The following is a 27,389-nucleotide window of genomic DNA, read 5'->3' on the forward strand; positions in this document are numbered from 1 at the left end:
TCGTCGAGGAAACATGGCGAAAATGTGAGTTCATTCATTGTACACGATTACAGAATGTACTGAATTATATTACATCTTTGCTGAAGACTGAGTTCCACGGGAATAATACTTTCCGCGTCTCTCACACCGCCGTATCCGGCGGAGTAAAGGATGTCCTACGAACCAGCCCACGGCTGCGTTTGGCTGCGTTTTCTCTCCGTCAACTGATTGCATAGTCAATACGCAATTGACATTATGTCACGATGACTGAGATGAATGGTCCAGACATTAATTCTGGCTGACGCGTGTGTGATGATGACTATCAGAAATAAACCCTCGTTGGGATATGCGTTGGCAGGTTGGGTTCCACAGCAGCCTGTTGATAGCATACAGAGATACTAAGGTGCACCAGGAGTAATGAATAATTGTCATTGTATTGATCTGCTGTGTTGTATAATAGGCTCATGTGATTGGTAATAATATACATAGTCGAAGCAAGGAACACAATGTACAATCAACGCCACCAACATATAGCAACACATATACAATAGATTATACCTCCACATTCGCAAATAGCTTATACTGTAATGCTGAGCCTGCGTCTGCCCTCTCTCTCTAGTGGTGGCAGGTTGACATTTGTGGACGCTTGCGGTTCAACTATAGGTGACACAAGGCCACGGCTTGCCGCAAAATTGCTGCTACGCGGTACAGATGGATCCGTTTGGTAAAATTCATCCATTATGGGGTGTAGAAGGACGGTCTGGTTATTAATTGTGAGAATCGAGTTGGTGGGTACAGTTACCCAGTCGCCTAACCTATTAGCGAAACTGTCATTTCACATAACTAACGGGTGCATACTTCTCTCAAAGGTCAATGGCTCAGAAGCAACGAGAATGACGTCTTGCCGCCTGTCTCGTCGCTCCATCTTGTATTGCCCGGGCTCGTACTCGATGAATTTTGAGCCAGTCGAGAAATGTAAACTGGCAGCCTCCTCAGTTCGAGAAGTAATATACCTAGTAACTATGACAGAGTGGCCATCGGTAACAGCAAAGTTCAATAGAGAAGGCTCCTCATTGTCCATATCACCCTCTGAGCAATGCTCGGACCAATCCTTGATGTACTGAATCGTGAGCAACATCGCGTTTCTAATCATCTCGTGGCCAAAGCCATTAATACCAGCCGGCCTAGAGGGGTCTACTCCAAGTTTGTCAAGACAGTCAAGAAATAGAGCAAATGCCCACTCGGAATCCGTGCCGCCCTGCACATATAGAAAGTACTCGTCCTTCATATGCGACGCAAATTTTCTCTTCATGCGGTGAAAATTCGCAATCTGACCGTTATGCATAAACATGAGTGAGTGGAATGTAAATGGGTGACAGTTTGTTTCTGAGAGTACACCCGCTGTAGAGGCGCGGACATGGGCGAAGACCATGGATGATTTGGTCTTTTCGGCTAGACGGGCAAGATTCAAATTGTTCCACGCAGGAGTAGTAGCACAGAAAACGCATGGACCGTCTCCTAGCTCAGGGTCTGCTTCTGGAGTGTAATAACCGACACCGAAACCGTCACCATTTATAGGGCGTCTGAAAACAGGTTATGATTTGAATCATCGATAAATAGCTTCAACTTACCTATTGTCTATCCGTAACCTGGAATCATATGATTGGCTGCCGCTCAGTTAGCGTATTAGCAAGTAAGCAAATATACATGGCATACTTTATAATAGAATGTTCGGGTCTCGTAAGTAAATGAGCTAGTAATATGGGATCACGACCTGGAAGAAATGAGGTTTTTATCCACACTTGAGGCTACGACAAAGAATAACTTAGGCCCAGACATACCCTTGAAAATAAGAAACCTGCACATATTCGAGTTCTCGCACACTAAACTACACTCCGATGGTTTGCAGAGATATAGAATAGGAAAAGGGCTCAAAATTAAGAACTCGCCCCAAAGCAACTTCTGCGCTTATATGTTAATGATGACTCCTGCATAAGTCCTTTATGATTACGCATTTAAACGGCAGATCTACAAATAAGGTTATATTGACAAACCTAATTTGTGTTGAGTTTGTACAATTTGAAGAGCGTATTGCGAATAAACTACGGCATCGCAGATTAATTTCGTGATGCCATTTTCTACACTGACACCAATTGCCAAAACTATTCTATAGAGGAAGGTCCATCGGATGCTTGTATCTATACTAACAGTTTGGGAAGGGGAGTCAGATGATCAGCTTAATGCTCTGATCACCCGACTAAAATGGCTGGAGACAGCCTCCGCAATGGGCAACTGTGCCGTAATAATCTTCTAGAAACTCCTGACTTTTGCCCACGGACGCTTCAGTCACATTTGCAACGTCCTGGTCAACCTAACCAATCGAGCTTATAAACTTCTCCATAAGCAGGTATTGTTATGAGACAATAACGCGGTAAAGGCGGCGCTTCAGCTGTGGTAAAGTGCCTTTCTGGGACAGACAACAATTCAGAAGACTGACCAGTTTCCCTGTAGGTGGCAGTTGCCGTATTTTCTGTGAATTCCGTTGCATGACTGTGATATCTGAAACCAATTCATTAGATCAGCCGTTTAATTATATTACATTAATACACACATCTTCATTTGCAGTACTTCGTAACTTTTGTTTTAAGTAGGGAACGGAGAAGTCATATGCAGACTTAAAGCTGCAAGGCGTCAATTAGAGATCATCGAAGAGCCGCACTTAAAGGATGTTCCAGCGAAGCTATAGTAGATGTACGCAGGTCAATTTGCTAAGTGAAAATCACGTGACGCTTGAAAGTCACTTCAGTGTGGACATTCAAATATCGAAAGAGTTCACCGACAGTGGGAGTTGTAGTCTACAATTTCATAGCTGTGTTTCCATTTGGACATATAGCAATGACAACTTCCGATATAATTCCATCACTGGGCGCACTTCGCGAGAGGGCTCGTTCGCTTTTACGCGATCCGCTGGATGATGAGATTACCGAGTCAGAGTCAGCAACAGCTGAAGGCAATCGCACTGGTATTAGGCTGACACAAGAGGAGCTAGTGAAGGAACTGGAAGACGGCTTCCTGGCACCTTCGGTGACGCCATTTCCAGACTTTTGGCTCAATCTTCTCCAGGAGTAAGTCGTTCTCTTTTTCTGATTTATCCAGGTAATTCTAAGTACCTTACAAATAGGTCACCTTTATTTCCACATCAGTCACTATATACAGATTTGTACGGCATACCGAATAGTGTAACACGCTCAACGACCCGGTTTGTACGATCCGGTATAGATGGCGCAATCATTGGATATGAAGATCACACAAGTGCGACCCCGTTGTCCTCCGATAACTCGAAAAACTCCAGCTCTTTCGCACGACAACCGGCTCCGAAGTCAGACTTTGTTCGTGGTAGAGCAGGCTTTGTACCGTTTGCTCCAGGTGGTTTGGACGGAATTGCTACTGCATCGTCCTCACTGGGCGACATTGGAATGGGTGGGATTGCTAAGAGGGACGAGAATGGATTGCTCAGTATTGCTCCTGGGTTGCATAGAGGCGTGAATATTGCGAAGGACAGATCACAGAAGGATTATGTCGAGGAATTGGAGGAGTCTTACGAAAACGAAATTTCAAAGGTTGAAGATGTCCAGCCTGTGCGGACTGTCACGCATCAAACGACAGGAACCGTGGTGGTCAAGGAGCAGCTCGATTCGGACCTGATTGACGGCCTCTTACCGACGGAGAGCATTAAATCTTTATTTGAAAAACCGTTCGGGAAGTCCGGCGATGGTAGGTTACGTGGAAAGGAATGGGCGCACGTCGTGGATGTTAACACCGACATTGTCAACTTCCATGAACTTGTACCAAAGATGGCAAAGGAATGGCACTTCGAACTTGACACTTTCCAGAAGGAAGCTGTATATCACTTGGAACAGGGAGATAGTGTGTTTGTTGCTGCGCACACTTCCGCCGGAAAAACGGTGGTCGCTGAGTACGCAATTGCCATGGCCAATCGCAATATGACTAAGTAAGGCACTCGCGTCATAGTAGAATTCAATGTACTAACCTGACAAAGGGCTATCTATACTTCGCCAATCAAAGCTCTGAGTAATCAGAAATTCCGCGATTTCCGCCAGATTTTCGATGACGTCGGTATTCTGACAGGTGACGTCCAAATTAATCCTCACGCCAGCTGCGTTATCATGACGACTGAAATTTTGCGAAGTATGTTGTATAAGGGCGCAGATTTGATCCGAGATGTTGAATTTGTCATTTTCGATGAGGTTCATTATGTCAATGATTTAGAAGTAAGTTGTTGGATCATGTCTGATGTTACCATACTGACATCCATCGAAATCAGCGCGGGGTCGTGTGGGAAGAAGTTATTATCATGCTGCCGGATCACGTCAAATTGATTCTGTTGTCCGCTACGGTGCCAAATACGTATGAATTCGCCAGCTGGGTTGGTAGGACAAAAAAGAAAGATATTTACGTAATTTCTACGGCTAAACGACCTGTTCCTCTCGAGCATTTCTTTTGGGCAAACAATCAGATGTTTAAGATCGTGGACGCAAAGAAAAAGTTTCTAATGCAAGGATGGTCTGACGCCGAACGTGCGGTTAATCCAGTTAAGGAATTCACGGCCAATTCGCAGCCGCAACGTGGTGGTCGCGGCGGTTCATCAGGAGGCCGGGGTAGCGGACAACAATTGACTAGAGGTGGTGCTCGCGGCGGCAATGTCGGCGGTCGCGGTGGAGGCCGCGGTGGCAGCTACTTGAACAACAAAGGCGGTTTCCGGACAAACAACTCATTTGACCGTAATATTTGGATTAGAATTGTTCAAACACTAAACAAAGCAAAACTTCAACCAGTTGTCATCTTCGTGTTCTCCAAGAAGCGGTGCGAGGAGTATGCTAATTCACTGCAGGGACTTGATTATTGTACAGCCAGTGAAAAGTCGCAGATTCATATTTTTATTGAAAGTGCCGTTAGTAGGTTGAAGAAGGAAGACCAAATATTGCCGCAGATTTTGCGCATGAGAGAGCTTCTTGCTCGTGGTATTGCAGTTCATCACGGCGGACTACTCCCCATAGTAAAAGAGGTGAGCCTGAATGCTTTGTATTTGGTTAACACGAATTTAGTTAACTGGACCAGGTTGTGGAAATTCTTTTCGCGAAGTCATTGGTTAAGGTACTCTTTGCAACGGAAACATTTGCTATGGTAAGCGTTTGGCATATTTATGCGATATTAGTACGATGCTTACATAGACCAGGGGCTTAATTTGCCGACACGGACTGTAGTTTTCGCCGGAATTCGTAAACACGATGGTCGAAGTTTCAGAGATTTGCTTGCTGGCGAATATACCCAGATGGCTGGCCGAGCGGGGCGGCGTGGCCTGGATACGACTGGTACAGTTATTATCGCATTTGCAGGTGATCAACCTCCGGAAGTAAGAAGCCTCAGCATTCAATTTTTTATCTTTGTCTAATACAGTTCAGGTTTCTGTGCTTAATAGAATGATTCTCGGCCCACCTACAAAGCTTCAGAGTCAATTCCGTCTGACCTACAACATGATTCTTAACCTGCTACGAGTCGAGGCCTTGAAGGTCGAGGAAATGATCAAGCGCTCATTCAGTGAAAACGCTACACAGAGCTTGATTCCAGAACATGAGAAAACGGTCAAAGCATCCGAGGCCAGTCTACGAAATTTCAAGCGAGAGCAATGCAGCATTTGTGATACAGACTTGGAGGCTTGTCATAATGCGCTCATCGAGGCTAACGAGTTGATGAATATCATGACGGAACGCGCCTGTGAGACATCGTTTGGTATAAGAATGTTGACAGCAAAGCGTCTAGCTGTTGTCCAAACCGAAGAGTCGTCAAGAACCGTTTGCTTGATAGTGGGTGCAAACATGCAGCGTCGCTCATTCCACTGTTATGGAATCTTTCCGTCTGGAGGAATTGCGCAGCAGAAGCACATGGAAGCCAGTAAGGAACATTATATCGAGCTAACATATAGCTGGGCTGACATTATAAGGTGACATGATCCCATTCTTACCGGAAGTCAGAAGCGTCCTGGGAGATTTGAAACTTGACGGTGTACTGGTTGAGCGGAATATTCCATTCGCTGCTGTTGAATTCTTCTGCAAGTCTTCAGTTGATGTATGTTCTATCTTCAATTAATGTGCCAGTGCTAATCTTAACAGATTGATCTCTACGGACTTCAACGCAAAGAGCGTCGCGATATTATGGCTCTTCGGAACTTTTTATTGAACTGCCAGGATTGGATTTGGGAGGAAGTAGAATGGAATAAGATGAAGAACTATCAATTTGTTGAGCTCATGAAAAGGCGAAATGAATTGAGAGTGACGATTGTTAAGTGCCAGAGTCTTAGGTGTCCCCAGTTCATCAAACACGTATGTATCTCCGCTGCTGATATTTCTGAATATGTGTTGGTTGCTAGTTGCTAACGAGCCAGTTCACACAAATTCATGAAGAATCATTGTTGAAAAAGAACATCGCGGAACTGAAGCAGGTGATATCTGATCAAAATCTTGAGCTATTGCCCGACTATGAACAGCGCATCGAAGTCTTGAAAGACCTGGGCTTTATTGATGAAAATCTCAACGTTGAGCTCAAAGGGCGTGTCGCTTGCGAGGTACGGTCGACAGATTTCTTTGGCCAGTAGAGTTGATGTTAACGAGTTGGTCGTAGATCAATTCTGGACATGAGCTCATCATGACAGAACTGATTTTGGAGAACTTCCTAGCGGACTATGAACCTGAAGAGATTGTCGCGCTTCTGTCTTGTTTCATATTTCAGGAGAAGACACAGATCGAAATAGGCATGGTCACCCCACGGTTAGATGAGGTATGACTGAGGTCCAGTAATGCTGCTTGTAATATGGAGCAATCTAACTGTTGTGTTCAGGGCAGGAATAAGATTCTCCAGATTGCTACTCGTGTCAACGAAGTACAAAGTCAGCACCAAATATACATACCCGAGGAAATCGCATTTAATCCTGAAACTGTACAGCAGCGGTTCGGCCTAATGGAGGTTGTCTACGAATGGGCGCGAGGCATGCCGTTCAATCGGATTACGGATCTCACTGACGTACTGGAAGGTACCATTGTTCGAGTAATCACGCGACTAGACGAGGTTTGTCGGGAGGTTAAGAGCGCCGCAAGAATTATTGGAGATCCGACATTGCATGCAAAGATGGAATTGTCTCAGGAGAAGATTAAACGGGATATTGTTTTCTGTACCAGTTTGTATCTGTAGATATTTGCAGCCTTTATTCCAAGGCACAACGATTCTTGTATATAATTCTTGTAGTACATAGATTGCTTTTTGCAAATAATTCATCAAGTGATTGCAATTCGTAACTGTGGAGAGCTAGACCACGGTTATGATTGCCTAGAGAAATAAGTGAGATTTGACAGCTTGTGCCGGCGAAGGACTTATTATCTGTTTTCAATTTGCGCGGCAGTTCTTATATAATGCAAAACTCGAATAGAATTTTCGGCTTTATGGTTAGGGTTTCACGACGGTTGTACAAACGCTACTGATGTCTACGCATGCAATCGCGAAATCAACCCCTTAAAATATTTTTGATTTCCAGCAACTGGTGAATTCCGGCGCCTAAATTTGTATTGATTGCCGTCCAAGACGGTGTACCTATTGGTCTAGCGACTTGGAAAATTTTAAGCCTGTTAGGTGTTTCGCAGTTTGGTAATTTTGTTCTAGGAGAGGGAGCCTAAGGTGCATGTTTCAAACATATAGAAGAGTTTTTGTAATATGGATGTGAATGCTCTACACCATTGTTTTGCATCCACTCTTGATGCAAATCCTAATATTCGCCGGGAAGCAGAACTGCAGCTAGGCGACGTATGTGGCAGCTTATATTTCTCGTTTGTGTGTGGTTTGTGGTGAGAATGACTGACGAAATCATTAGGCCAGCAGAGCGCCAGGATTTATTGGCGCATGCCTGGATATCGTCCAGTCTCAACCTCTGGGAACGGTTCAAATCTCGGGTATGTATACTTGTATCAACGGGAACTAGTTCTAATATTTTATACAGCTGTCGTTTACTTGAAGAACAAAGTAATCAAAAACTGGGAGTATGATGATTTCAATAAGTCGTCAGCCATACCAGAGGCCGAGAAGCCTGGTTTTCGAGAACGATTGATTCCTGCCATCATTAGTGCGCCTACCCAGACACGACATCATTTGATATCAGTGCTCAACAAGGTTATCGCTTATGATTATCCGGAGAAATGGCCCCAATTTTTAGATCATACACTCCAGTTGTTGCATTCTCAAGATGTTCAGCATGTATACGCTGGCCTTGTGTGTTTGAACGAGATTACGAAGACTTATCGATGGCGTAACCATGAGATCCGAATTTCGCTGGATCGGGTTCTAGAATCGGCGTTTCCGGTCGCGTTGCAGATTGCCAATTCACTCTTGGCAGAGAATGGTCCGTCCGCAGGTGATATGATGCGGTTGATCATGAAGAGCTACCGATCTGCTATTTGGGTCAGAACATGCAGTTAATCCGTCGGAGGTTTACAAAGTTAACATGAGAGTAGATCGAACTATCGCCGCGTTTACAAGATCCCTCCGCTCTCCTGCCATGGGGTACTTTATTACTCCAAGTAGTTGCGAAGGACGTACCGGCGGCTGAACTCCCAGAGTATGAACAAGATCGAGAGCTGCACCCTTGGTGGAAGTCCAAGAAGTGGGCCTACCGCAACCTTAACCGACTCTTTTCGCGATATGGCGATCCAGTCTCATTGACCGACAGCATGCAGGACTACAAGGAATTTTCGAAGACTTTTGTCGTCAATTTTGCCCCGGAAATTTTGAAGGCATATCTGCACCAGACTCAGCTTTGGGTCCAGAATAATCTATGGCTGAGTCGGCCCGCGTTGAATTGCATTCTGGAATATTTTGAACAGTGGTACGTAGAGTGGCGTGCATGTCATAGACAAGGCATAAGCTAATTAGATCCAGCGTGAAAACTAAGACTACTTGGGAGATACTGAAGCAGCAGGTCGAGAGTTTAGTTTCTCACGTGGTGTTCCCATTACTTTGTTTGACTGACGACGACATCGAACTTTTCGAAAATGAGCCAGTTGAATATATTCACAAGCGCATAGATATATTCGACGAGAGTCCGACAGCGGATATTGCAGCAACAAATTTTTTGGTCACCTTGGCTGATCGCCGACGAAAATCTACATTCAACACTATATTGTCTTTTATCAATGGCGTCGTTGTCTCACAACAGCAGCATGTCAACGATGAAAACTATGCCCGCAAGAAGGAAGGCGCTCTGCGAATGATTGGATCTTTATCACACATCATTCTTGGCAAGAAGAGTCCAGTTGCTGGAATGATGGAGACATTCTTTGTTCAGTACATCTTCTCAGATTTTCAGAGCCAGTTCGGATTCTTGCGAGTTCGTGCCTGCGAGCTTATCAACAGATTCTCTGATGCCGAATTCAAAGACGTGAACAATATTAGTTTCATTTACTCGAGTATCACGGCGTGCCTCAATGATAAATACCTGCCCGTGCAAGTTGAAGCTGCGTTGGCTTTACAGCCTCTCGCAAGACACGAGTCAATCCGAAACGCTTTGTCTGAAAACATTAAAGCTACAATGGAGAAGCTCCTGCAGCTGACTAAACAGATTGATATGGACTCTCTTCTTGGAGTCATGGAAGATTTCGTTGATATGTTTTCTGCACAGCTGGCGCCATTTGCTGTAGAACTAGCAGAGCAACTACGAGATCAATTTTTGCACATGCTTGGCGAGATAATAGAGAAGCAAAACGTCGATCCAGATAATTATGATGATGGCGTTGAATTCAGTGATCTTGATGAGAAGGCCATGGCGGCATTAGGTATAGTGAATACCCTCGGAACGCTTCTTCTGAGTTTAGACAATTCTCCGGATATAGTTGCGAGAATAGAGCATGCTATTTTGCCTGTAATCTCGGCTGTGTTAGAAAACGAGCAGAGTGGTAAGTTTGATTGATTTACCTGCATGTATTGGCGTATGTACTAAACGAGCGTAGATATGTACGGAGAAGTGTTTGAACTCATTGATTCAAGCAGCTTCTGTCTGAAGAGGATTACGCCTAGTCTCTGGAGCTTGTTCGGTCTGTTACACAGAGCCTTCAAAACTTCAGCGATTGATTATTTTGATGGTAGGCAATTTTGATAATACTATTGGCAGAGTGTATGCTGATATTGATAGAACTTCTACCCGCGCTCGAGAACTATATCATTTATGGCGCTGAGGAAATAAAAGCGAATCCTAACTATATCGCGGCGATGATTGACATCGTAAACACGGTCTTCACAAGTGACGAACGGCTTGGGGCTATCGATCGGACAGACGCCTGTAGACTCGTGCAAACCCTGCTACTCAATTTGCGTGGAGCTATGGATAACTGTATCTCATACTTAGTTGGTCTTTCTTTGGGACGATTGCGGGACGAAACGGAGGCATTGAAGAACAAAGCATATTTGGTTAGCTTGATCGAAATTACCGTCAATTGCATGTACTACAATCCTCTGCTTACTTTCCGCGTCTTGGAAGAAAGCTCTCAGACAGCAAACTTTTTCAACATTTGGTTCAGCAATATGCCGAGTTTCTCCAGAGTTCATGATAAGAAACTGTCCATCATGGCAATACTCGGCATTATTACGTTACCTGACGAGCATATTCCGGAGAGCATTCGCCCTGGATTCCCGCAATTGCTCCATGGTCTTTTACAGCTTCTACAGACTCTGCCTGAGGCGCTGAAGCGAAGAGAGGAATTGTCTAAAGAATTTGAAGGCGGTGATACAGGATACTATGGCGGTATGGATAGTCTCAGTACAGGTGACTGGGATGAGGAAGATGAGGACGGTGACCTGGATGATACTCAGGGTAATGAGTACCTTGAATTCTTGAATAAAGAAGCGGCACGACTGGAAACTAAGGCGAAGTACGACTACGATGATGAATATGAAGAGGAAGCACTTGAAGAAGAGCCGTTGTACGAGTCGCCTCTTGACAAGATTAACGTATATATCGTATTTAAGAATGCCTTCGTTGCTCTTCAGCAGGATGCGTCTCGCAGCGACTTCCTTTCGAAAGAGTTGAACGACAGTGAGCGACATGTTGTGGAGTCTATTGTGCAGCAAGCGCAGCAGGACGAGAGCGTGCAAGCGCAGCAATGATGTTTAACTTGTACGGATTTATTAGTTGATTTATTTTCATACATAGCATTTTAGTGGGTCTTAGATATGGGCCGCAAAGCATTTGTAATTAGTCCTAACGACCGTCAATGAATCCCATTTAGCCACCACATCACTTTGAAACTGGATTATGTCGGTTGCTAGCAGTAATATTAACCTATACCCGGGATTTCAACAAATGCTATCCAATCCCTTATCACTTCATGCTATTGGTGATCCTTGCCCCGTCAAATCGACTCTGAGTAGATCCGAAAATTACGAAATAATATACACTTTTCATTACATTCCCCGAAGTTCATTATATACCGTCAAAACTCTGCCAGCTTTCTCGTAGTAATTCCCATTGCTCGTTTGAAGAATCGCCGAGTCCTCCAATTGTTACATTTCCCGTATTTCCATTAGATGCTGGCCCTTTTGTAGCTTTCCGGGTGTGCAGGTCCTTCTTCTCTCTGATCGCGTACTTTTCTAACATTCCTTCCGATGTCCATATGATTACAATGCAATCATCAGAAGCCCATCCTAGTATTCCTTTTCCGACCCGCTGATCTGAAATCCTTGTCGACACAAAACTCCATTCCCCGGAAAAGTATCGGGGAAGTAATGGTACTTTAGATAATATATGTCGGCGATTGCTGGACTCAGACAAGGGAGACGTATCAAATACATGAAGAGTATCTTTATCTGAAATCAATGCAAGCCTGTCGGACGATGGCGAGAATGATAGAGAATGAATCAGTGCCCTGTCGATGCCCCGGCGAAATTCGTGAAGCAAGGCTGTGTTTGACGCGGCATGAATGCGAATTATTGTACCGGTCTCAGATGCACTCGCAATTAGCGAGCCGTCGTGGCTTACTGCGACACATTTTATCCGGCCCTTGTGTGCGCGTACGATGGATACGAGATTACGCTCTTGACCTTGGGGAGAAAGATCCACAATCTGAATGTGGCCCTCTGTTAAGCCGGGGAAAACCAGACGATTGTTTTGTAACGCACATATCCCCGACGGGTTATCTGCTGTTTCGTATACTGAAAGTCGCACGGGTGGTGAAGAGAAGATGTAGACGTAAATTTTACTTCGCAAGCAGACGACGATCCTAGTTCGGGATAGAAGGACTTGGAGAACTGGCGATAAGAATTCAAGGGAGAGGGCCGCCATGTTCTTCAAATCATCCCATATTATGACCTATAATCAGCTATTAGATCTCCCGAAGTTTCGACTGTAGAAGTCGTCGAACTCACTTTATTTTGAGGATATTTTGGAGTGCGTCCTCCGCCTACTAGCGCCAAATAGTTGGTGCGATGAAGCATCTGAACAATACCGATGCCGCCGTCCGCGAACTCTGAAAAACTTATGTTAGTATGGAAAATATCTAAACCAAACAAACAATAGCAAGATGGCAGACCTCGCTTGACACGGCGCTCCATGGGATCAGTGTTAAAAACCTGGAATCCATGCTCGTGGCCGATGGCGAAGCACTCCTGATCCTGGTTGAAGGACGCGCAAAGTAATTTCGCCCTTGACGACGCATTCGCATTCAAAGGCTTGTGAAGATTCATTTCTAACAGTTCCGCGCATGGAAGTGGCCTTGAGCACTGTCAATTGGACTGGAAATCGTTGTCCTGGTGGCGGGGTTTGTTATCATCTACCCCTAATTGCGCCAACTTCGGTCCATAGTCTGCGCCTGCGGCTGTAACCTCAACATTCGCGCAGCGCCAGGTCACTGCTTGGTATCGCGTTCTGAAATTCTGAACACAATTACGGGCACAATACGGACTCTATTTACTTTACATGACATCTCCATGGACATTTGGTCGTCGCTCCTGGAATCAGCGTTGATCTCTAAGACCACCACCTCCAGAACGATTTTACTGCTAGGTAAGTCGCGTATACAACCCGACAAGAATTATACCTGGCTAATAACCGATGCTAATAGGTGGATCGCCTACTACACAGGAATCATTTATTCAACAAATTGTAGCGTCGGCAGAATCAGGAGTCTACAGCATCAAAGGATGGACATCACAGATAGCTAATGAATTCGCTCTCGGATATGTTTACTTTGACGTCTTTGATCGCGACCAAGAAGGTATGTTTATCCACTATATAAATGGCCTCTTGGCTAATTAGGAGCAGATGTTATTCTACGCATAAATATATATACATTATCATCAATATATGACTCATATGCAAGGCTGATAGTGGACTTATTGCAACGAGACAAATTGACATTCGAGACTGTATTGGTGACGATTTTATTGGACTGGGAGGAGCCTCGACGGTGGGTGCGAGATCTCGCGCAATACATCAAATTTTTAAAGGAGTTGGTGTTTAAGGGTCTGGATCGGGATGTTTGTGCATCTGGCCTCCGGAAATGTGTGACTACGATTTCCTGTTGGTTTGATCTGTGGCTAATGAATCCGTAGGTTCTCAGCGCTATCGGCAACTATCCGATATATCATTTACAGAAGTTTTGAATTTCCCAAGTCGGCCGGCCGAGATTGACATCCCGCTTGGAAAAGGAGAGTATGATGCGCCTCTAGGTGTTGAGATGTTAGTCGCTGTAATGAATTCGGAGCGAATCGATGTCCTAGAGCAACAGTTTGGTAGGAAAGATGACGAGTTCGACTTTATACAACAATTTTTACGCACAGTGTTACTCAAACGTAAGTGAAGCCTCAAATTTGAATACGAAGCGTTTCTTCGTAATGGCTAATGCACACAAGATGGCGCAGCCTTAGTATACCTATCCTCTGAATCGAAGTCGCTATTCCCTTTACTTTTCTATCTTCTTTCGCCATCACTACTATCGGAACAATCCAGGAATATATTGATCGAAGCATCCAAGAATATACAACCAAACGTCGTGGACAGGGGCGCCATACTGATTCCTTCAGGATGGGACTCATGGTCCAAAATACTACTTATCAAGGAAGGATTTGATGTTGATGGGGTTTCATCAGGATGGTCAACTGATGTACTAAGCAATGAAGGTGATATGGAAGGTATTATTGAGGTTTATGAGGATGTCGTACATGCATTTGGAAATCCACCTGTTGGTGCAAACAGGAACGAAAGCTCGCAGGAAGAACTCGAGATTCATAGCATGACAGTCCAAGAGTTCTTGAAAGGTCAATTAGCCGACCTTAATAGCATAGAAGTAAGCTAAGAGTGCATAGAGAGTTCTTGAAAGGCAATTGGCCGACCTTAATGGCATAGAAATAAGCCAAAAGTATATATAATTCCTTGCAGATTTCACTTGTATTAGACGGCCATTAAACTCGGATTTTAAACATCATGAACAAATGCCGAGACCTGGTGGTCTTGCCTGAATGCCATCTGGTCTTGACAAGCCCCAGTCATCTATTGACAACACACAGAAGGAATATAGCGATTTCGAAAGGGGATTAGAATATTCTTGCCGTCTAAATGAGGCTTGGGAAGTTCGGTTGGTTGGTTACGGTAGTATACTCATTCTGCATAGTTGCATTTCATCTGGATATACTGGCTACAAAGTGAATGCTCTCAGGACTGTTTCATATAATTACATTCTTAATGTAGCAATACTAATTACCTCTTAATAATTGGTATATAATCGTGAATATTTCAGTGTCAGCCCTGATCAGTACGCCAGTTTGCTATGAAATTAAAAAGGCTAACTGTCCTGTCGATAATCGGTATAAGAGTAATAAACTCGAATAGAGCATCAGCTTTGTACAAATTGATCGTAATTGTATTAGTAAATTAGACGTTACAGGCTCGCAAATTTCGGAGACGATTCTTTACTATAAAGTAACTTATACCAATAACCCTAACCTCTTGTCATTGCATCGGTCTAAAGAGCGCTCATGCTGAGAAGTACACGATGTACCACTTTATCATCATGGTTTTCCGCATTTTTTTTCTCTCTCCCTGGAATCAGCTCAGCGGCTCAGGATCACCGTGTCTTCGTTCCACGCTTGCATCCATCTTTTTATATTTTCCTGACCGATTCGAAATAGTTCACAATGGGTATGTTTGCTTTCTTCTTGAATTTTGGTGTACTAGGCCGCCAATCACTGAAGTTTGGCCGTCAATGTCCGATGATGACCAAAGTAGCTAACGATGGCATTTTTTCCTATAGTTAACTTCACAATTGACGTATGTAACACTTTGCGGAATTCTTACCGAATCTCTCAGGAAGTTTTGGAGAGTACGAATGATAGTGGAATATCAAACCTAATTAAGGCTTTAGCAAATACGTGGTCTTATGGACAAGGTCACCAATGTCCGGAATATGTCCGTCATTGCCCATGGTATGCATACCGCTAGAAAATACTGTTTCATCGGCTTCCAAGTATATATGTTAATGCATGAGAGTAGTCGATCACGGCAAGTCCACTCTTACTGACTCGCTTGTCCAACGTGCGGGTATTATCTCCGCGGCTAAGGTTAGTATTTAGAGAAGAAAGTCAAAAGCATCTTTGAAAAGCGCGAATCCTAACTTGAAATCGTATAGGCTGGTGAGGCTCGATTCACTGATACCCGTCAGGACGAGCAAGACCGTGGTATCACAATTAAGTCCACCGCCATCTCACTTTTCGCCGAGATGAGTGATGATGATGTCAAAGACATCAAAAACCAGAAGACCAACGGAAACGAGTTCTTGGTCAACTTGATTGACTCGCCCGGTCACGTTGACTTTTCCTCTGAGGTTACTGCCGCTCTTCGCGTCACTGATGGCGCTCTCGTTGTAGTGGATTGTGTCGAGGGAGTCTGTGTCCAAACCGAAACTGTCCTTCGTCAGGCTCTTGGTGAGCGTATCAAGCCGGTCTGTATCATCAACAAGGTTGATCGTGCCTTGCTTGAGCTTCAGGTCACAAAGGAGGATTTGTACCAGTCTTTCTCCCGTACCGTCGAGTCGGTTAACGTCATTATCGCTACCTACTTCGATAAGGCTCTCGGTGATGTCCAAGTCTACCCTGACAAGGGAACCATTGCTTTCGGTTCGGGACTTCACGGATGGGCTTTCACCGTTCGTCAGTTTGCTGTCAAGTACTCGAAGAAGTTTGGTGTTGACAGAGACAAAATGATGGAGAGATTGTGGGGTGACAATTACTTCAATCCTGCTACTAAGAAGTGGACTAAGAATGGTACCGATGCTAAAGGGAAGCCTTTGGAACGTGCCTTCAACATGTTCATTCTTGACCCCATTTTCAGAATCTTCGATGCTATCATGAATTACAAAAAGGATCAGATCCCCGTTCTCTTGGACAAGCTCGAAATCTCTTTGAAGGGTGACGAGAAGGAGCTTGAGGGCAAGGCTCTTCTCAAGGTTGTCATGCGCAAGTTCTTACCTGCTGCCGATGCTCTCTTAGAGATGATGGTCCTTCATCTTCCTTCCCCAGTCACCGCTCAGGCCTACCGTGCCGAGTCGCTTTATGAAGGTCCTGCCGATGACGAATGTGCTATCGCTATCCGCGACTGCGATCCCAAGGGTCCTCTTATGCTTTATGTTTCGAAGATGGTTCCAACCTCCGACAAGGGTCGTTTCTATGCTTTCGGTCGTGTCTTCTCTGGTACCGTCAAGTCCGGCATGAAAGTCAGGATCCAGGGTCCCAACTACCAGCCCGGTAAGAAGGACGATCTTTTCATTAAGGCTATTCAGCGGACTGTGCTTATGATGGGACGCTTCATTGAGCCCATTGATGATGTTCCCGCCGGTAACATCGTCGGTTTGGTCGGTGTTGATCAGTTCTTACTCAAGTCTGGTACTTTGACCACCTCTGAGACCGCCCACAACCTTAAAGTTATGAAGTTCTCCGTCTCTCCCGTTGTCCAGGTTGCCGTTGAGGTCAAGAATGCCAACGATCTTCCCAAGCTTGTTGAGGGTCTGAAGCGTTTGTCCAAGTCTGACCCTTGTGTCTTGACTTCAATGTCAGAGTCGGGCGAGCATATTGTTGCAGGTACTGGCGAGCTCCATTTGGAGATTTGCTTGAAAGACTTGGAGGAGGACCACGCTGGTATTCCTCTTAAGATTTCCCCTCCAGTTGTCTCTTACCGTGAGACTGTTAGTGCCGAGTCCAGCATGACTGCTCTTTCCAAGTCTCCTAACAAGCATAACCGTATCTTCGTCAAAGCTTCTCCTCTTGATGAGGAAGTCAATTCGGCAATCGAGTCCGGAAAGGTTTCCCCAAGAGATGATTTCAAAGCCCGTGCTAGAATTTTGGCTGATGAGTTCGGCTGGGATGTTACTGACGGACGAAAGATCTGGTGTTTCGGTCCCGACGGTACTGGTGCCAATCTTGTCGTTGATCAGACTAAGGCTGTTCAGTACCTTAATGAAATTAAGGACAGCTGTGTAGCTGCATTCCAGTGGGCTACCAAGGAGGGTCCCATATTCGGCGAGAACATGCGTGGTGTCCGCATCAACATTCTTGATGTTGTTTTGCACGCTGACGCTATTCACAGAGGTGGTGGTCAGATCATCCCCACCATGCGACGAGTCGTTTACGCGGCGACTCTTCTCGCAGAGCCACGTATTCAGGAGCCTGTCTTCTTGGTTGAGATTCAGTGCCCTGAGTCCGCGATCGGTGGTATCTATAGTGTTTTGAACAAGAAGCGCGGTCAGGTCCTGTCTGAGGAGCAGCGACCAGGTACTCCGCTTTTCACCGTCAAGGCTTATTTGCCCGTGAATGAGTCTTTCGGTTTCACTGGTGAACTCCGACAGGCTACTGGTGGACAGGCCTTCCCTCAGATGGTTTTCGACCACTGGGCTACTATGACCGGCTCTCCACTCGACACTTCAACCAAGCCTGGTCAGATTGTTACCGAGGCCCGAAAGAGACACGGTATGAAGGAGGCTGTTCCAGGGTACGAGGAGTACTACGATAAGCTCTAAACATTTTTTCGTGTTTCCAGTATTGTGTAGTTGGTTTCTCGTAACGTTCGTGCCTTGGGTTGTACAAGTTAAGAATCTTTTATTGCAATGGAATTGTAAAGAGGCAACTAAAATTTTTATTGATTGATTTTCCTGTTTATTTTCAATTAATATTTTATGTTATTTAAATGTTTATTTGTAGAATGCACTACTTGGTTCGGGCGAGTAACCGATGGCTTGTATTTTACTGATGGTGTCACTACAGACGATTAAATGTAGTCATACCTATGGTTATTTAACTTAACTCCACTTAATTATTCACCTAAGCCCAACCCCAATTCGGTATTAACAATATTCATCTGCCATTACCGCCACTACTACCATTAGTTTCGTTATTATATGTACATGAGCAGGGGAGTAATCCACTTGCACGAGCCGCCCTCTTTTCGTTTTCCTTTTCCCAATATTCCTGTCTGTACACCTCCCAACCTTCACGAAACTCGGCACTAAAGGCCTTTGGCAACATCACCAGTTTGACGACATCACCTCCTGATGACTTGTGGTGGTAGTAATAGTAATGATAATATGGCAGTCTCGCGGCCGAAGCCTTTGACGATAACGTCGGTTTACTGCTGGACGAATTAGACGACGATCGTCTGCGATGTGAAGCTTGTTGACTGTGATGTGCCTGTGCACTATGTGTCACTGAAGATGTTGAAACCGTGTGATGAGATGGTGGCGGGGGTTGCGGCCGATACCAAATTCGGTAAAATGCGATTTTGAGTGCGCGTGTGGTTGCTCCGAGGAGAGATTTTGACGTGCTCGAATGCGTGGAAACGAGCTTAAGATTGAATTGTCGTAATCCCTTGTTTGTATTCGAGAGGAACTTGCGAGGATAGACCATGGTCTTGGAGTATAAACCGGATAGATAGAAGAGGCTGAGCGTGACGACGCCAATCATGAGGCAAAGCTTATGGAACAGATGTACGTATGCGTAGACAGAGTACCATATGAACACTCCGTAGTAGAAATAAACCGTCCAAAGCACCAACAATCCGCAGAATAACGTATATTTATACCGGCGGAGTCGGAGCGTTATGTACTGTGACCGCAGCGACTCTTCGAGGATCAGCATGTTGCGGTAGATCTGAGTTGGAGAAGATGGAATCGCATCCATTGGATCGGACACCTTAGGGGCTTTCATGATCAGTCTCGCGTACGCCAGTCGTACCAGACTAGGTAATTGTGACTAAAATGTGCATATGTGCGCGCGAATGTGACCATATGACTGTGTTAATAGGAGCTACTTCGATAAACGGTATAGCAACAGATGATTCTGTACTGGAGGAGGTGTAATGTCACAGGTTTTCAATTTGCTTTGCGACGCAACGCTGGCAAAGGCGTGCTAACACTTACGTACAATTGGTCTCACCATTACGCAGCAACTTTTTTTTGAGCGACACGTGCTTACTACCACAATCAAAACAAGACGGAAATGAATTGTTCATTGAATATCTCTCCGTCACTGATGGACGCTACTCGACTCTTCAGAATCAAAATAACTTATCAATATCTCACTAAGAACTGATTGACTGATCGGTTCGCGTACATAATGTCTGATCGCGAGGCACTTAGTTCGGATGATCTCTCGTTGCCAAAGGGTAAGCAAATATATTCGATCCGCGGCATACGCTTTTCTAATGAATGCTTGGATTAGCTACGGTGCAGAAAATTGTGTCAGAAATTATCCCACCGGATCTTGTTTTCTCGCGAGAAACACGTGACGCGTTGATTGAATGCTGTGTTGAGTTTATAGGTTTAATTTCCACGCAGTCAAATGACATAGCTGAAGGGGAGGCGAAGAAGACTATCGCGTCTGAACATGTGATTAAGGCGTTGCAGGAGCTTGGATTTGCGGATTATATCGAACCGATACGGGAGGTTATCCAAGAGCACAAGGAAACTCAGAAAGTATTTGTTTACACCAATGTAATATTTAGTTAACTGGCTGACACATTTATAGCAGGGACGCGAGCGGAAAGTTGGAAAGTTCGAAGCCTCAGGCATGACCGAAGAAGAACTGCTCCGGAAACAGGAGGAATTATTTGGTCTTGCTCGATCAAAGCTGAACCAAGAGGGAGGGGCGAGCGCTTAATCGAAGAGTATTTGCAGAGAGCAATTTATGCATTTTTGGGTTGTATTTCTGATTAATTGGCTGTGAATGTTATAGATATGGCGTACTGGCACGTGTACTGGGATATGCTACTCGTTTTCGTTTGAATCGTAGTATACATTGACATGTGTAAGTTATGATTGCGACTGCTAGGCGCAGAAACGATAAATGGCTTGCCTAATGTTCACCAGAGATATATTCGATACTGTATGTGTATTAAGGTTGACAGGAATCAATGTGTAAGTGAATGTGTGTAGTTTAATGTTATAAATGTTTGCATGTACATTCGAATTACCTGGCATAGTCCGACACATGTTGCATCCAGAATCATCTATCATTCTGTTCTGTGTTGTACATTACATAGCTGTCAAGCGAGTCAAATAGATGTGTGACCGACATCTAGCTGTGTCGTCTCGTTGAACCTCGCACGATCACGCCAATTCGATCTTCATTTGCAAAATAACTGGCCATCTACAGTGACAAACATTACACAGTAACGCACACGCACTCTCGTACATATTGTATGAGTGCAGCATAAACTTGGAAGTGCGCAGCGGTAGAGCACATTGCCCGAATGCTGCCATTACAGTCTGCGTACTACCTCGTTAACAAGTCAGCCGTATTTTTGCTTTCGCCGGAATTATTGTGTCCCCTTGTATCTTACTACGATATAAAGATACCATTGAATTGTCAATCGTATCGTGTTCGTCAGATATCGTCTTATGATTCGACAGTTTTACTCTGTCGCTGGCCATAATCAATCTCCAAAGACAACAATATTAGGCATGACTGTTACTCATCTGCCTGGCAATTTGTTACAAGCAACAGTAGACTAAGACTCACCACTTCAACGTCATTGTCGCGTACAGGTTGTGCAATTTGACATGGCTAGGAAGTTGAAACTTCGCTGGAACCTGGTACTCAGGCAAAGCTCAAAGCTGGCAATGCAAGTTTCATTGTCATCCGATAAATTCAGTATGAACGTAGGGGAATTGTTGCTATGGTTCTATACAGATCGTTAGGCGTCAGGCTTCGTGAAATCGTGGTACAAGCTGGAGAGTCGTAGGTAAATAATATTGCTTGATAGGAAATCGGTGATATATAGTCAGTCATAACATAACAGTTATCCGACCAGATTCTCGCTGTACGACTATGTGTGTATTAGTGCATCCACAAATATAATTCTTTTGCAAGACGTAGTTTGTGTGGCTTCTCAGTTCAGAATTCTCCATATTCTTTATTATGTTGTCGATTTTTCCAACGATTAATGTAATATACACTGCAATGCCTCCGATGCTACTAGCTTCGCCCATCCCACCAATATCACCACTTCTCAACCGGATTGACTTTATAGGCCTCATACAACGTCCGATTAAACAACGATATCTCCGTCTCATTTTCTGTGGTAATCGCGTTACTAAAATTCCACCCGCTATGGCAACATCTGAAGACGACGACTGGTCAAAATACATACCTATACCGCACTCTTGTAACGTTTTACTGTGATCTGACAATATCCAATCGTCATTCTCCAGATTTATTATAAGATTTGTGGTCTATCCATTGTGAGTTTTAAATAACTTGCATAAAAGAAGAAAGAATGGATGAGTACTTTTGATCCGTGGGCTTTGGTATACAGTTTTAATGTGTCTAAATGCCAGAAATTAATTTTTCCTCCCATATGAAGTCAATACGAAATGATAACATACTATACTCAACATTACGGAACGCGCGAAACGCACTCTGCGTCATAATACCTACCACACCAGTCAGCGCTATCCTTTCATCGGCACCCGTCTTGACCATCGACTCAGCTCACATTTTTTTGCAAGCTCAAGCAAGTCGCCGACTGTTGTCCTCGTCAGATCAATGTCCTTCAAAATCAAATTCCGCTCGGTACGGTATTCAAAAGATTTTATGACACGCAGCGTTATAATTGCGTCCGTCGCTACATCAATTTGCCGTTAAAACTCGTCCACTCAAATCAGAAGTTATAATATTGACGGAGTATAAGCGGCTGATACAATGGGGTACATACCCGGTCGCAACGTCGATGTCAATGGATCCAATTCAGCTGGCATTGCCTTCCTTGTCGATTATTCCTCAAGTAGGTGGGAGTGGATATTGCATTGAATGTCAAGCTTCCATTCCAAATTTGTGAGGTCTATCTATTCACACAAATACACACAAAATTCCCTTTACTTTAGAACCCTAATCCTGAAATAAGTTTAGAGTTTTCACGAGATACCTAACCCAATATCAGGTACCCCTGAATGAGAAACACAGAGGCTCGGTACAGCCTTTGCATAACAGTAAATAAGCCAGCATAAAACATGCACGGTCAATGAAATCATTACATCTAAAATCTCTATTCGCAATTTGGACAACCCAGTTCGCGACAGAGCAAGCACACAATACGGCAAATCGCACTGGCGCAAATTGTAAGGAGCAGAATACTATTAGATAAATTAAACATTAGGACTTGAACGCGTTGCAGTTAAAAAAAAGCGCAATGAGAACAGTGATAACAAAGACGAAACCCAGCAAATTAAGAAAACTAGAAAGCAAACCCAAGGACCTGGAACGCAACTATAATAAATGCTTAGAAAGGCACAAAATGGAGATAATATGTAGAGATGGAATGCGACGAAATGACGAAACAGTGCTCATCAAGCTCCTGCGGGAACGCCGCAAGTGCAGAGCGGACAATACCACGGGCCAACGATAGGGACTCGAGGATCTAAGTTGACGCATGGCATATGTAACCAGTTCGTACAAGAGTCACTGTTCTCATTAGCACGACTCGCATATCTCCATTGATATTGACATACCATTGAACCATCGGCGTGCCAAAAAATCCATTATGGCCGCACACGCATCGTGTAACTCCGTCGTCGCTTTGCCGTTTACATTGCTGCTTCTTTGGGGGTCGCCCACGTTTCCGCTTCGGAAGCTCCTTTTGCGCTTCTTGGGCCTGTGACTGCAGCTGCTGCACCTGCGGTTGTCGTTGCTGTTGTTGCTGCTCGTGCACACCAGCAAACCGCTGTCTACCGAGGCTCTGCTCTCCTTCAACTCGTAGCTGCTGCGACGCAAACGGCTCCTGATGTCTTACAGGTGCAGACGACTGAGTCTGGCAATCAGGCATTGGCATTGAATTTGCAACATTCATCTGGCAAGCTCGTGGTTTCTCACTTGGCATGGCATCACAGCTGACGACACTATTATGGTGATGACGGAGATATTTTCCACTTTGCTCGCTGTTATCCTCGTTCTGCGGCTCTCCAATGGCCATTTGTTCTCGGTACTGCCGTAGAAGCGCCTGTTGGCGACGAATAACCTTCGCCATTGCGACACGGGCATCACTATGCCGCATAAGATCCCGCTTAGGATCAAATATCTCCGTCTCTGCCTCCGACACGCCGTCAGAGTCTCGATCATCAGAGGCAGATGCAGATGCGGACGTGGACAACGTCGAGATCGACGTCGACGACGATAATACTCTGGAGCGTGATTCGGGGGTAGCAGGGGACTCCTTGCATTCGATAATGGCTTGTCCTGTTTCAGATATTGCAAAGTAGATATTTGAGGGTGGAGTTTGTGGTTGGTTGGCAACTGTTGGAGACAAAAACTTGCCATTTTCACTGCTCCGCGTCCGAGTCCGCGTGCGAGTGCGCTTATGCTCCTTGCCGTACATTGTGCTGCTTGACAGAGCCTCAAAGTTACTCAGGGATCTTTGACCAAGGTACGGCGGATACTGGATTGGGGAACGGAAGAGTGTGGTGTAAGTGGTGTACTTGTTGAAAGCCTGAACGTCCTGGTCCGGGTAGATCATCGAGGGGTCGACGTCGTGAGGGGGCTGATTAGGGTGATTCACAAAGATTCCAAGACCGTTGCCGGCCGGAGACGTGAGTGGGGACGAGGACCGCCAAGTTCTGTCGGACGAGAGCGAGAGGTCGAGCGAGTGGGGTCTAGAGGACGACTGCGGTGTGATTAACGCACGAGGTACAGTTTTGCTGCCGGTTGTCTGACGCTGGTTTGACTGGGGCGTGGCGGGAATCTGAGATCGCAAGGGATCGTGGTGTGCCCTCGATGCTGTCGGTGGTGGAGTTTGTGGACCAGCGGCGTTGGGAAGGCGTAGGGCCGAGTCAGCCGGCGGGACGATGGCAATAATGCCCGCCTTGTTCTTGCGCGGACGGCCGACTTTGTGCCTCGGAGTAGGACGCGAGTGGGACTCCTTGCTGGCTGCGGGCGTGGTTATGTAGACATGGTCGTCGAGTGGCCGCAGCATGTACTGGTCAATCCGGTCGGGCGACGACGTGGGCAAGATAATCTGCTTGACAGGCGATGCCGAGGGACCGAGAACTTGGAACATTGCTATAAGTGTGCGGAGGAGGTAAAGCGGACATGAGAGAGAAGAGAAGGAAGAATGGAGATGTTAGGAAGAGAAAAGGATGATCGAGCTGGCACGAGCTCGAAGCAGGCAAGGGACGCACCGACCAAGTAAGACTGCCTCAAGAACAGGGCTCGATTATTTGGAAGGGAAGCTTCGGAGACGGATCTCAAGACGGAAGGGACACTGTCACTGCTCAGTTCACTGCGGCAATGCGGCACTATGTGTTGGGCCAGGAGGCTTGCTGAAATTTGGTGTAGATAGTGTACTCTGATTGACTAGTCACGGTAGAAATGGCGAAGCAAAGGGCGTCGATATCACACCTGACAGTGCTAATAGTTAGTATTTCCCACTTCTAAATTTTTGTGTGGTGGACTTTTGCATTCACACAATATCAAAGAACAATCGCGGAGTCGTTCATGCCAGGGGTCGTTGTCTGCAGGCTTTAGCGCCAACTTAATATGCCTCCAACTTAATATGCCTCGCGGAGTGCTCTGTGCACAGCCTCAAGATTGCTCTATATAATTTGAAATCGCTGCTGTATGTTTTGTATACTCAGAGTGCAGAAGATACCAGGATATTATTCGGTAATATTGTCTGCCGGCAAAGTGCGATCAGATGACAGCTATGAGTGTCACACAAGAGAATTGACTTTGGCTGAAGCAAGGGACCAGCACATCCAAAGTTTATATGTGTACTGCCCCTGTGGTGGCTGGATCACGACCAACCACCCACCGCCTGCAATGTCGAATGTTATAATTTCGATGTAACTGTACAAAGGCGTTTATCCTGTCAATTAATTCTCTCTTCAACCGGCAACTCAGATCGAAGTGCCTGTGACAAGCCGCGTGAAGAGACATCATCGCGTGATGACGGTCGCACGTTATTCTATGTCTGTTCCGATTGCCCGATGATACGTTTGATATTGTTCCTTATCGCATAATACTCAAACACAATATAACTAGCCACATTTACTTCACAAAGCATATACTGGCAAACAACGTCCCATAGCTATGTCATATAATAACTACATTCACTATTATTACGGAGAGCGCACTCTAGACTAGAGACTGAAGAAACGCCTGCGCACCAGCATCTAATCCCTGCGCAAATTCCCACAAGTACCTGCTGTTCCCCTTCTGCATAACATGCTGTTGTACACGAGCATATTTCCAGCCCGCGCGCTGTCCGATCCTACTCTCGTCCTCCGCCCAGAACTGTGCCGCGTCCTGCCATCCTATAAGAAAGCCGTCATGATAACGCGAGTGCTCCATCTCCTCACCATAGGCATGCTCGTCCCAATACGCAGTATGCGACTGGAGGGCCTGACGCACTTCCTGCTCCCCATTCGACCTTGCCGTGCGATGAGTACGGTCGTATATCGGTAAACACCCAGAATTGACCATCTCTCGGAAATCCCACTCGCCGCCGCTTCCCTCTTCAAACTTGTACGTCCAGAAAAAAAATCCTGCAGACTTTTGCGCAAAACAATTGAATTGAGCCTTGCCGTACTCGGCACGGAGCTTTACGCGATCAGAGTTACTCACACGATTCCACGTCGACGTGTCGAGCGTGCAGCTGAATTCACCCACTATCATAGTCGTATCCAGCCATTCCTGTTCGGCAGCTGTGACCAGTTGAGTTGGCGTTTTAGACTTGTCTTCATCGGAGAAGCATTTATAGATGTGCGTGTCGACTAGCACGCCCTGTTTTTCCTTCACAAACTCTGCGTACTTTCCACGGTCCCATGCGTCAGAAATGACAATAACTTGCGTCGGATCAATCTCCCTGACACTCTTGATGGCTTGCGAGTAGTACTTCTCTGTATTAGCCCCATAGCTCGCCTCGTTCACAATCTGAATTCCAATAACGTTATCGTAATCCTTAACTTCCCGCGCAATATATGCGATGCATTCAACAGCTAACGACACATGCCGAGACGAGCTGAAGAATTTGCCGCCGCCAGACACTCCGGAATGCGAGTCAGGATTAGCACCGCCTGGAACGGCGTGTAAATCGATCAAAATACCGATATTATTCGACCTTGCGAGCTCAATGATGCCTTTATATTTCTCCCACGCATGTTCGTATACACCCGACACTTTCTCGAACGGCGTACCTTTCACAAAATCATGACCAAGAACATAAAACCCCAACGGCACGCGGATGGCATTCACATGCTTCTTTACCAACCATTGCCAATCGTCATGGTTCACAAACGAGTCATAGTGGTGATCCCATTTCGAACGCGTGCGGTCAAGTCCGATATCTTTCACGCTGGATGACACGGCCGCGAATTCAGAGTCGTCGGACGATTTGTTTGATGCGTGAAGTGATGGCGCGAGCCATTTCTCCAGCATGAACCATCCGCCGATATTAGTGCCAACTTGTAACCGATATTTGAAAATCTCGCGTCGCGAAGCCGGCGTTGAGAGGCCCGGAGGATTCTGAGCAGACGAACCCCTTGTCGCTTTCTCGAACTTCGACTTTAACTTCTCCAGAACCATGTTATACCACAGTGAGAACAATTCGCTTATATACTTAGTCGTTCATCTAGTCTAGTAAAGCGCGTCCCAGGTCTTAACTTCGCTGCTGCCGCGCATCGGCCGCCGAGCGGTGCGATGGCTGTGCTGAGTAGTCATGACGTCGACAAGTGAAATTTACAGTCCCAATGAACAATATTCTCGGTCAATGAACGCACGTGACCACACAACTTACATGATGGTAGTAGTATAATACCTCGAAAGCTGTC

The 27,389-nt window shown here is 45.4% G+C and overlaps 12 protein-coding genes across 12 annotated transcripts; 6 read left to right on the forward strand and 6 right to left on the reverse strand.

Annotated features, from left to right (window-relative positions):
- Positions 1-394: 394 nt before the first annotated feature.
- On the reverse strand, positions 395-1,906 carry V1513DRAFT_437911 (nucleophile aminohydrolase). The gene is made up of 5 exons (XM_066896986.1): positions 1,821-1,906; positions 1,696-1,753; positions 1,611-1,646; positions 838-1,562; positions 395-789 (listed from the first exon to the last, which is right to left on the reverse strand). Exons 1-5 carry the CDS (start codon positions 1,843-1,845, stop codon positions 557-559), a joined length of 1,077 nt encoding a protein of 358 aa, XP_066755486.1. The 5' UTR covers positions 1,846-1,906; the 3' UTR covers positions 395-556.
- A 968-nt stretch (positions 1,907-2,874) lies between these two features.
- V1513DRAFT_374639 (NUC185 domain-containing protein) lies at positions 2,875-7,245 on the forward strand (the record flags this gene model as incomplete). Its single annotated transcript, XM_066894863.1, has 12 exons — positions 2,875-3,104; positions 3,161-3,991; positions 4,040-4,271; positions 4,325-5,065; positions 5,119-5,184; positions 5,237-5,413; positions 5,463-5,952; positions 6,002-6,126; positions 6,171-6,380; positions 6,443-6,622; positions 6,679-6,834; positions 6,895-7,245. 12 exons carry the CDS (start codon positions 2,875-2,877, stop codon positions 7,243-7,245), a joined length of 3,789 nt encoding a protein of 1,262 aa, XP_066755487.1.
- Positions 7,246-7,561: 316 nt separating this feature from the next.
- Positions 7,562-11,345, forward strand: V1513DRAFT_482911 (armadillo-type protein). Its single transcript, XM_066900403.1, has 7 exons — positions 7,562-7,851; positions 7,919-7,997; positions 8,045-8,502; positions 8,556-8,926; positions 8,980-9,992; positions 10,047-10,178; positions 10,229-11,345. Exons 1-7 carry the CDS (start codon positions 7,762-7,764, stop codon positions 11,197-11,199), a joined length of 3,114 nt encoding a protein of 1,037 aa, XP_066755488.1. The 5' UTR covers positions 7,562-7,761; the 3' UTR covers positions 11,200-11,345.
- On the reverse strand, positions 11,214-12,859 carry V1513DRAFT_409781 (WD40-repeat-containing domain protein). Its single transcript, XM_066895693.1, has 3 exons — positions 12,621-12,859; positions 12,457-12,557; positions 11,214-12,400 (listed from the first exon to the last, which is right to left on the reverse strand). Exons 1-3 carry the CDS (start codon positions 12,772-12,774, stop codon positions 11,516-11,518), a joined length of 1,140 nt encoding a protein of 379 aa, XP_066755489.1. The 5' UTR covers positions 12,775-12,859; the 3' UTR covers positions 11,214-11,515.
- An 11-nt stretch (positions 12,860-12,870) lies between these two features.
- Positions 12,871-14,817, forward strand: V1513DRAFT_437922 (dynein light intermediate chain-domain-containing protein). The gene is made up of 5 exons (XM_066896987.1): positions 12,871-13,093; positions 13,152-13,304; positions 13,352-13,591; positions 13,642-13,881; positions 13,942-14,817. Exons 1-5 carry the CDS (start codon positions 13,018-13,020, stop codon positions 14,382-14,384), a joined length of 1,152 nt encoding a protein of 383 aa, XP_066755490.1. The 5' UTR covers positions 12,871-13,017; the 3' UTR covers positions 14,385-14,817.
- Positions 14,363-14,976, forward strand: V1513DRAFT_437927 (uncharacterized protein). The gene is made up of 2 exons (XM_066896988.1): positions 14,363-14,723; positions 14,790-14,976. The coding sequence occupies exons 1-2, from the start codon at positions 14,645-14,647 to the stop codon at positions 14,915-14,917; spliced, it is 207 nt and encodes a 68-aa protein (XP_066755491.1). The 5' UTR covers positions 14,363-14,644; the 3' UTR covers positions 14,918-14,976.
- Positions 14,977-15,134: 158 nt separating this feature from the next.
- Positions 15,135-18,378, forward strand: V1513DRAFT_437929 (P-loop containing nucleoside triphosphate hydrolase protein). The gene is made up of 5 exons (XM_066896989.1): positions 15,135-15,226; positions 15,339-15,355; positions 15,450-15,510; positions 15,578-15,645; positions 15,714-18,378. The coding sequence occupies exons 1-5, from the start codon at positions 15,223-15,225 to the stop codon at positions 18,093-18,095; spliced, it is 2,532 nt and encodes an 843-aa protein (XP_066755492.1). The 5' UTR covers positions 15,135-15,222; the 3' UTR covers positions 18,096-18,378.
- On the reverse strand, positions 18,231-19,427 carry V1513DRAFT_437932 (Sporulation/nuclear morphology). Its single transcript, XM_066896990.1, has one exon. It carries the CDS (start codon positions 19,276-19,278, stop codon positions 18,430-18,432), a length of 849 nt encoding a protein of 282 aa, XP_066755493.1. The 5' UTR covers positions 19,279-19,427; the 3' UTR covers positions 18,231-18,429.
- Positions 19,428-19,686: 259 nt separating this feature from the next.
- On the forward strand, positions 19,687-20,229 carry V1513DRAFT_374653 (histone-fold-containing protein; the record flags this gene model as incomplete). Its single annotated transcript, XM_066894864.1, has 3 exons — positions 19,687-19,735; positions 19,792-20,045; positions 20,101-20,229. The coding sequence occupies 3 exons, from the start codon at positions 19,687-19,689 to the stop codon at positions 20,227-20,229; spliced, it is 432 nt and encodes a 143-aa protein (XP_066755494.1).
- Positions 20,230-21,437: 1,208 nt separating this feature from the next.
- Positions 21,438-22,412, reverse strand: V1513DRAFT_212487 (uncharacterized protein). The gene is made up of 6 exons (XM_066894366.1): positions 22,286-22,412; positions 22,067-22,195; positions 21,957-22,004; positions 21,860-21,897; positions 21,722-21,803; positions 21,438-21,647 (listed from the first exon to the last, which is right to left on the reverse strand). Exons 1-6 carry the CDS (start codon positions 22,326-22,328, stop codon positions 21,571-21,573), a joined length of 417 nt encoding a protein of 138 aa, XP_066755495.1. The 5' UTR covers positions 22,329-22,412; the 3' UTR covers positions 21,438-21,570.
- Positions 22,413-22,916: 504 nt separating this feature from the next.
- V1513DRAFT_374789 (uncharacterized protein) lies at positions 22,917-24,619 on the reverse strand (the record flags this gene model as incomplete). Its single annotated transcript, XM_066894869.1, has 2 exons — positions 22,917-23,031; positions 23,079-24,619. The coding sequence occupies 2 exons, from the start codon at positions 24,617-24,619 to the stop codon at positions 22,917-22,919; spliced, it is 1,656 nt and encodes a 551-aa protein (XP_066755496.1).
- Positions 24,620-25,415: 796 nt separating this feature from the next.
- On the reverse strand, positions 25,416-27,275 carry V1513DRAFT_482918 (glycoside hydrolase superfamily). Its single transcript, XM_066900404.1, has one exon. The coding sequence runs from the start codon at positions 27,142-27,144 to the stop codon at positions 25,696-25,698; it is 1,449 nt and encodes a 482-aa protein (XP_066755497.1). The 5' UTR covers positions 27,145-27,275; the 3' UTR covers positions 25,416-25,695.
- Positions 27,276-27,389: the final 114 nt, after the last annotated feature.

Source organism: Lipomyces chichibuensis (assembly GCF_038497645.1).
Source record: "Lipomyces chichibuensis strain CBS 12929 unplaced genomic scaffold V1513scaffold_4, whole genome shotgun sequence".
Classification (NCBI taxonomy): Eukaryota; Fungi; Ascomycota; class Lipomycetes; order Lipomycetales; family Lipomycetaceae; genus Lipomyces; species Lipomyces chichibuensis.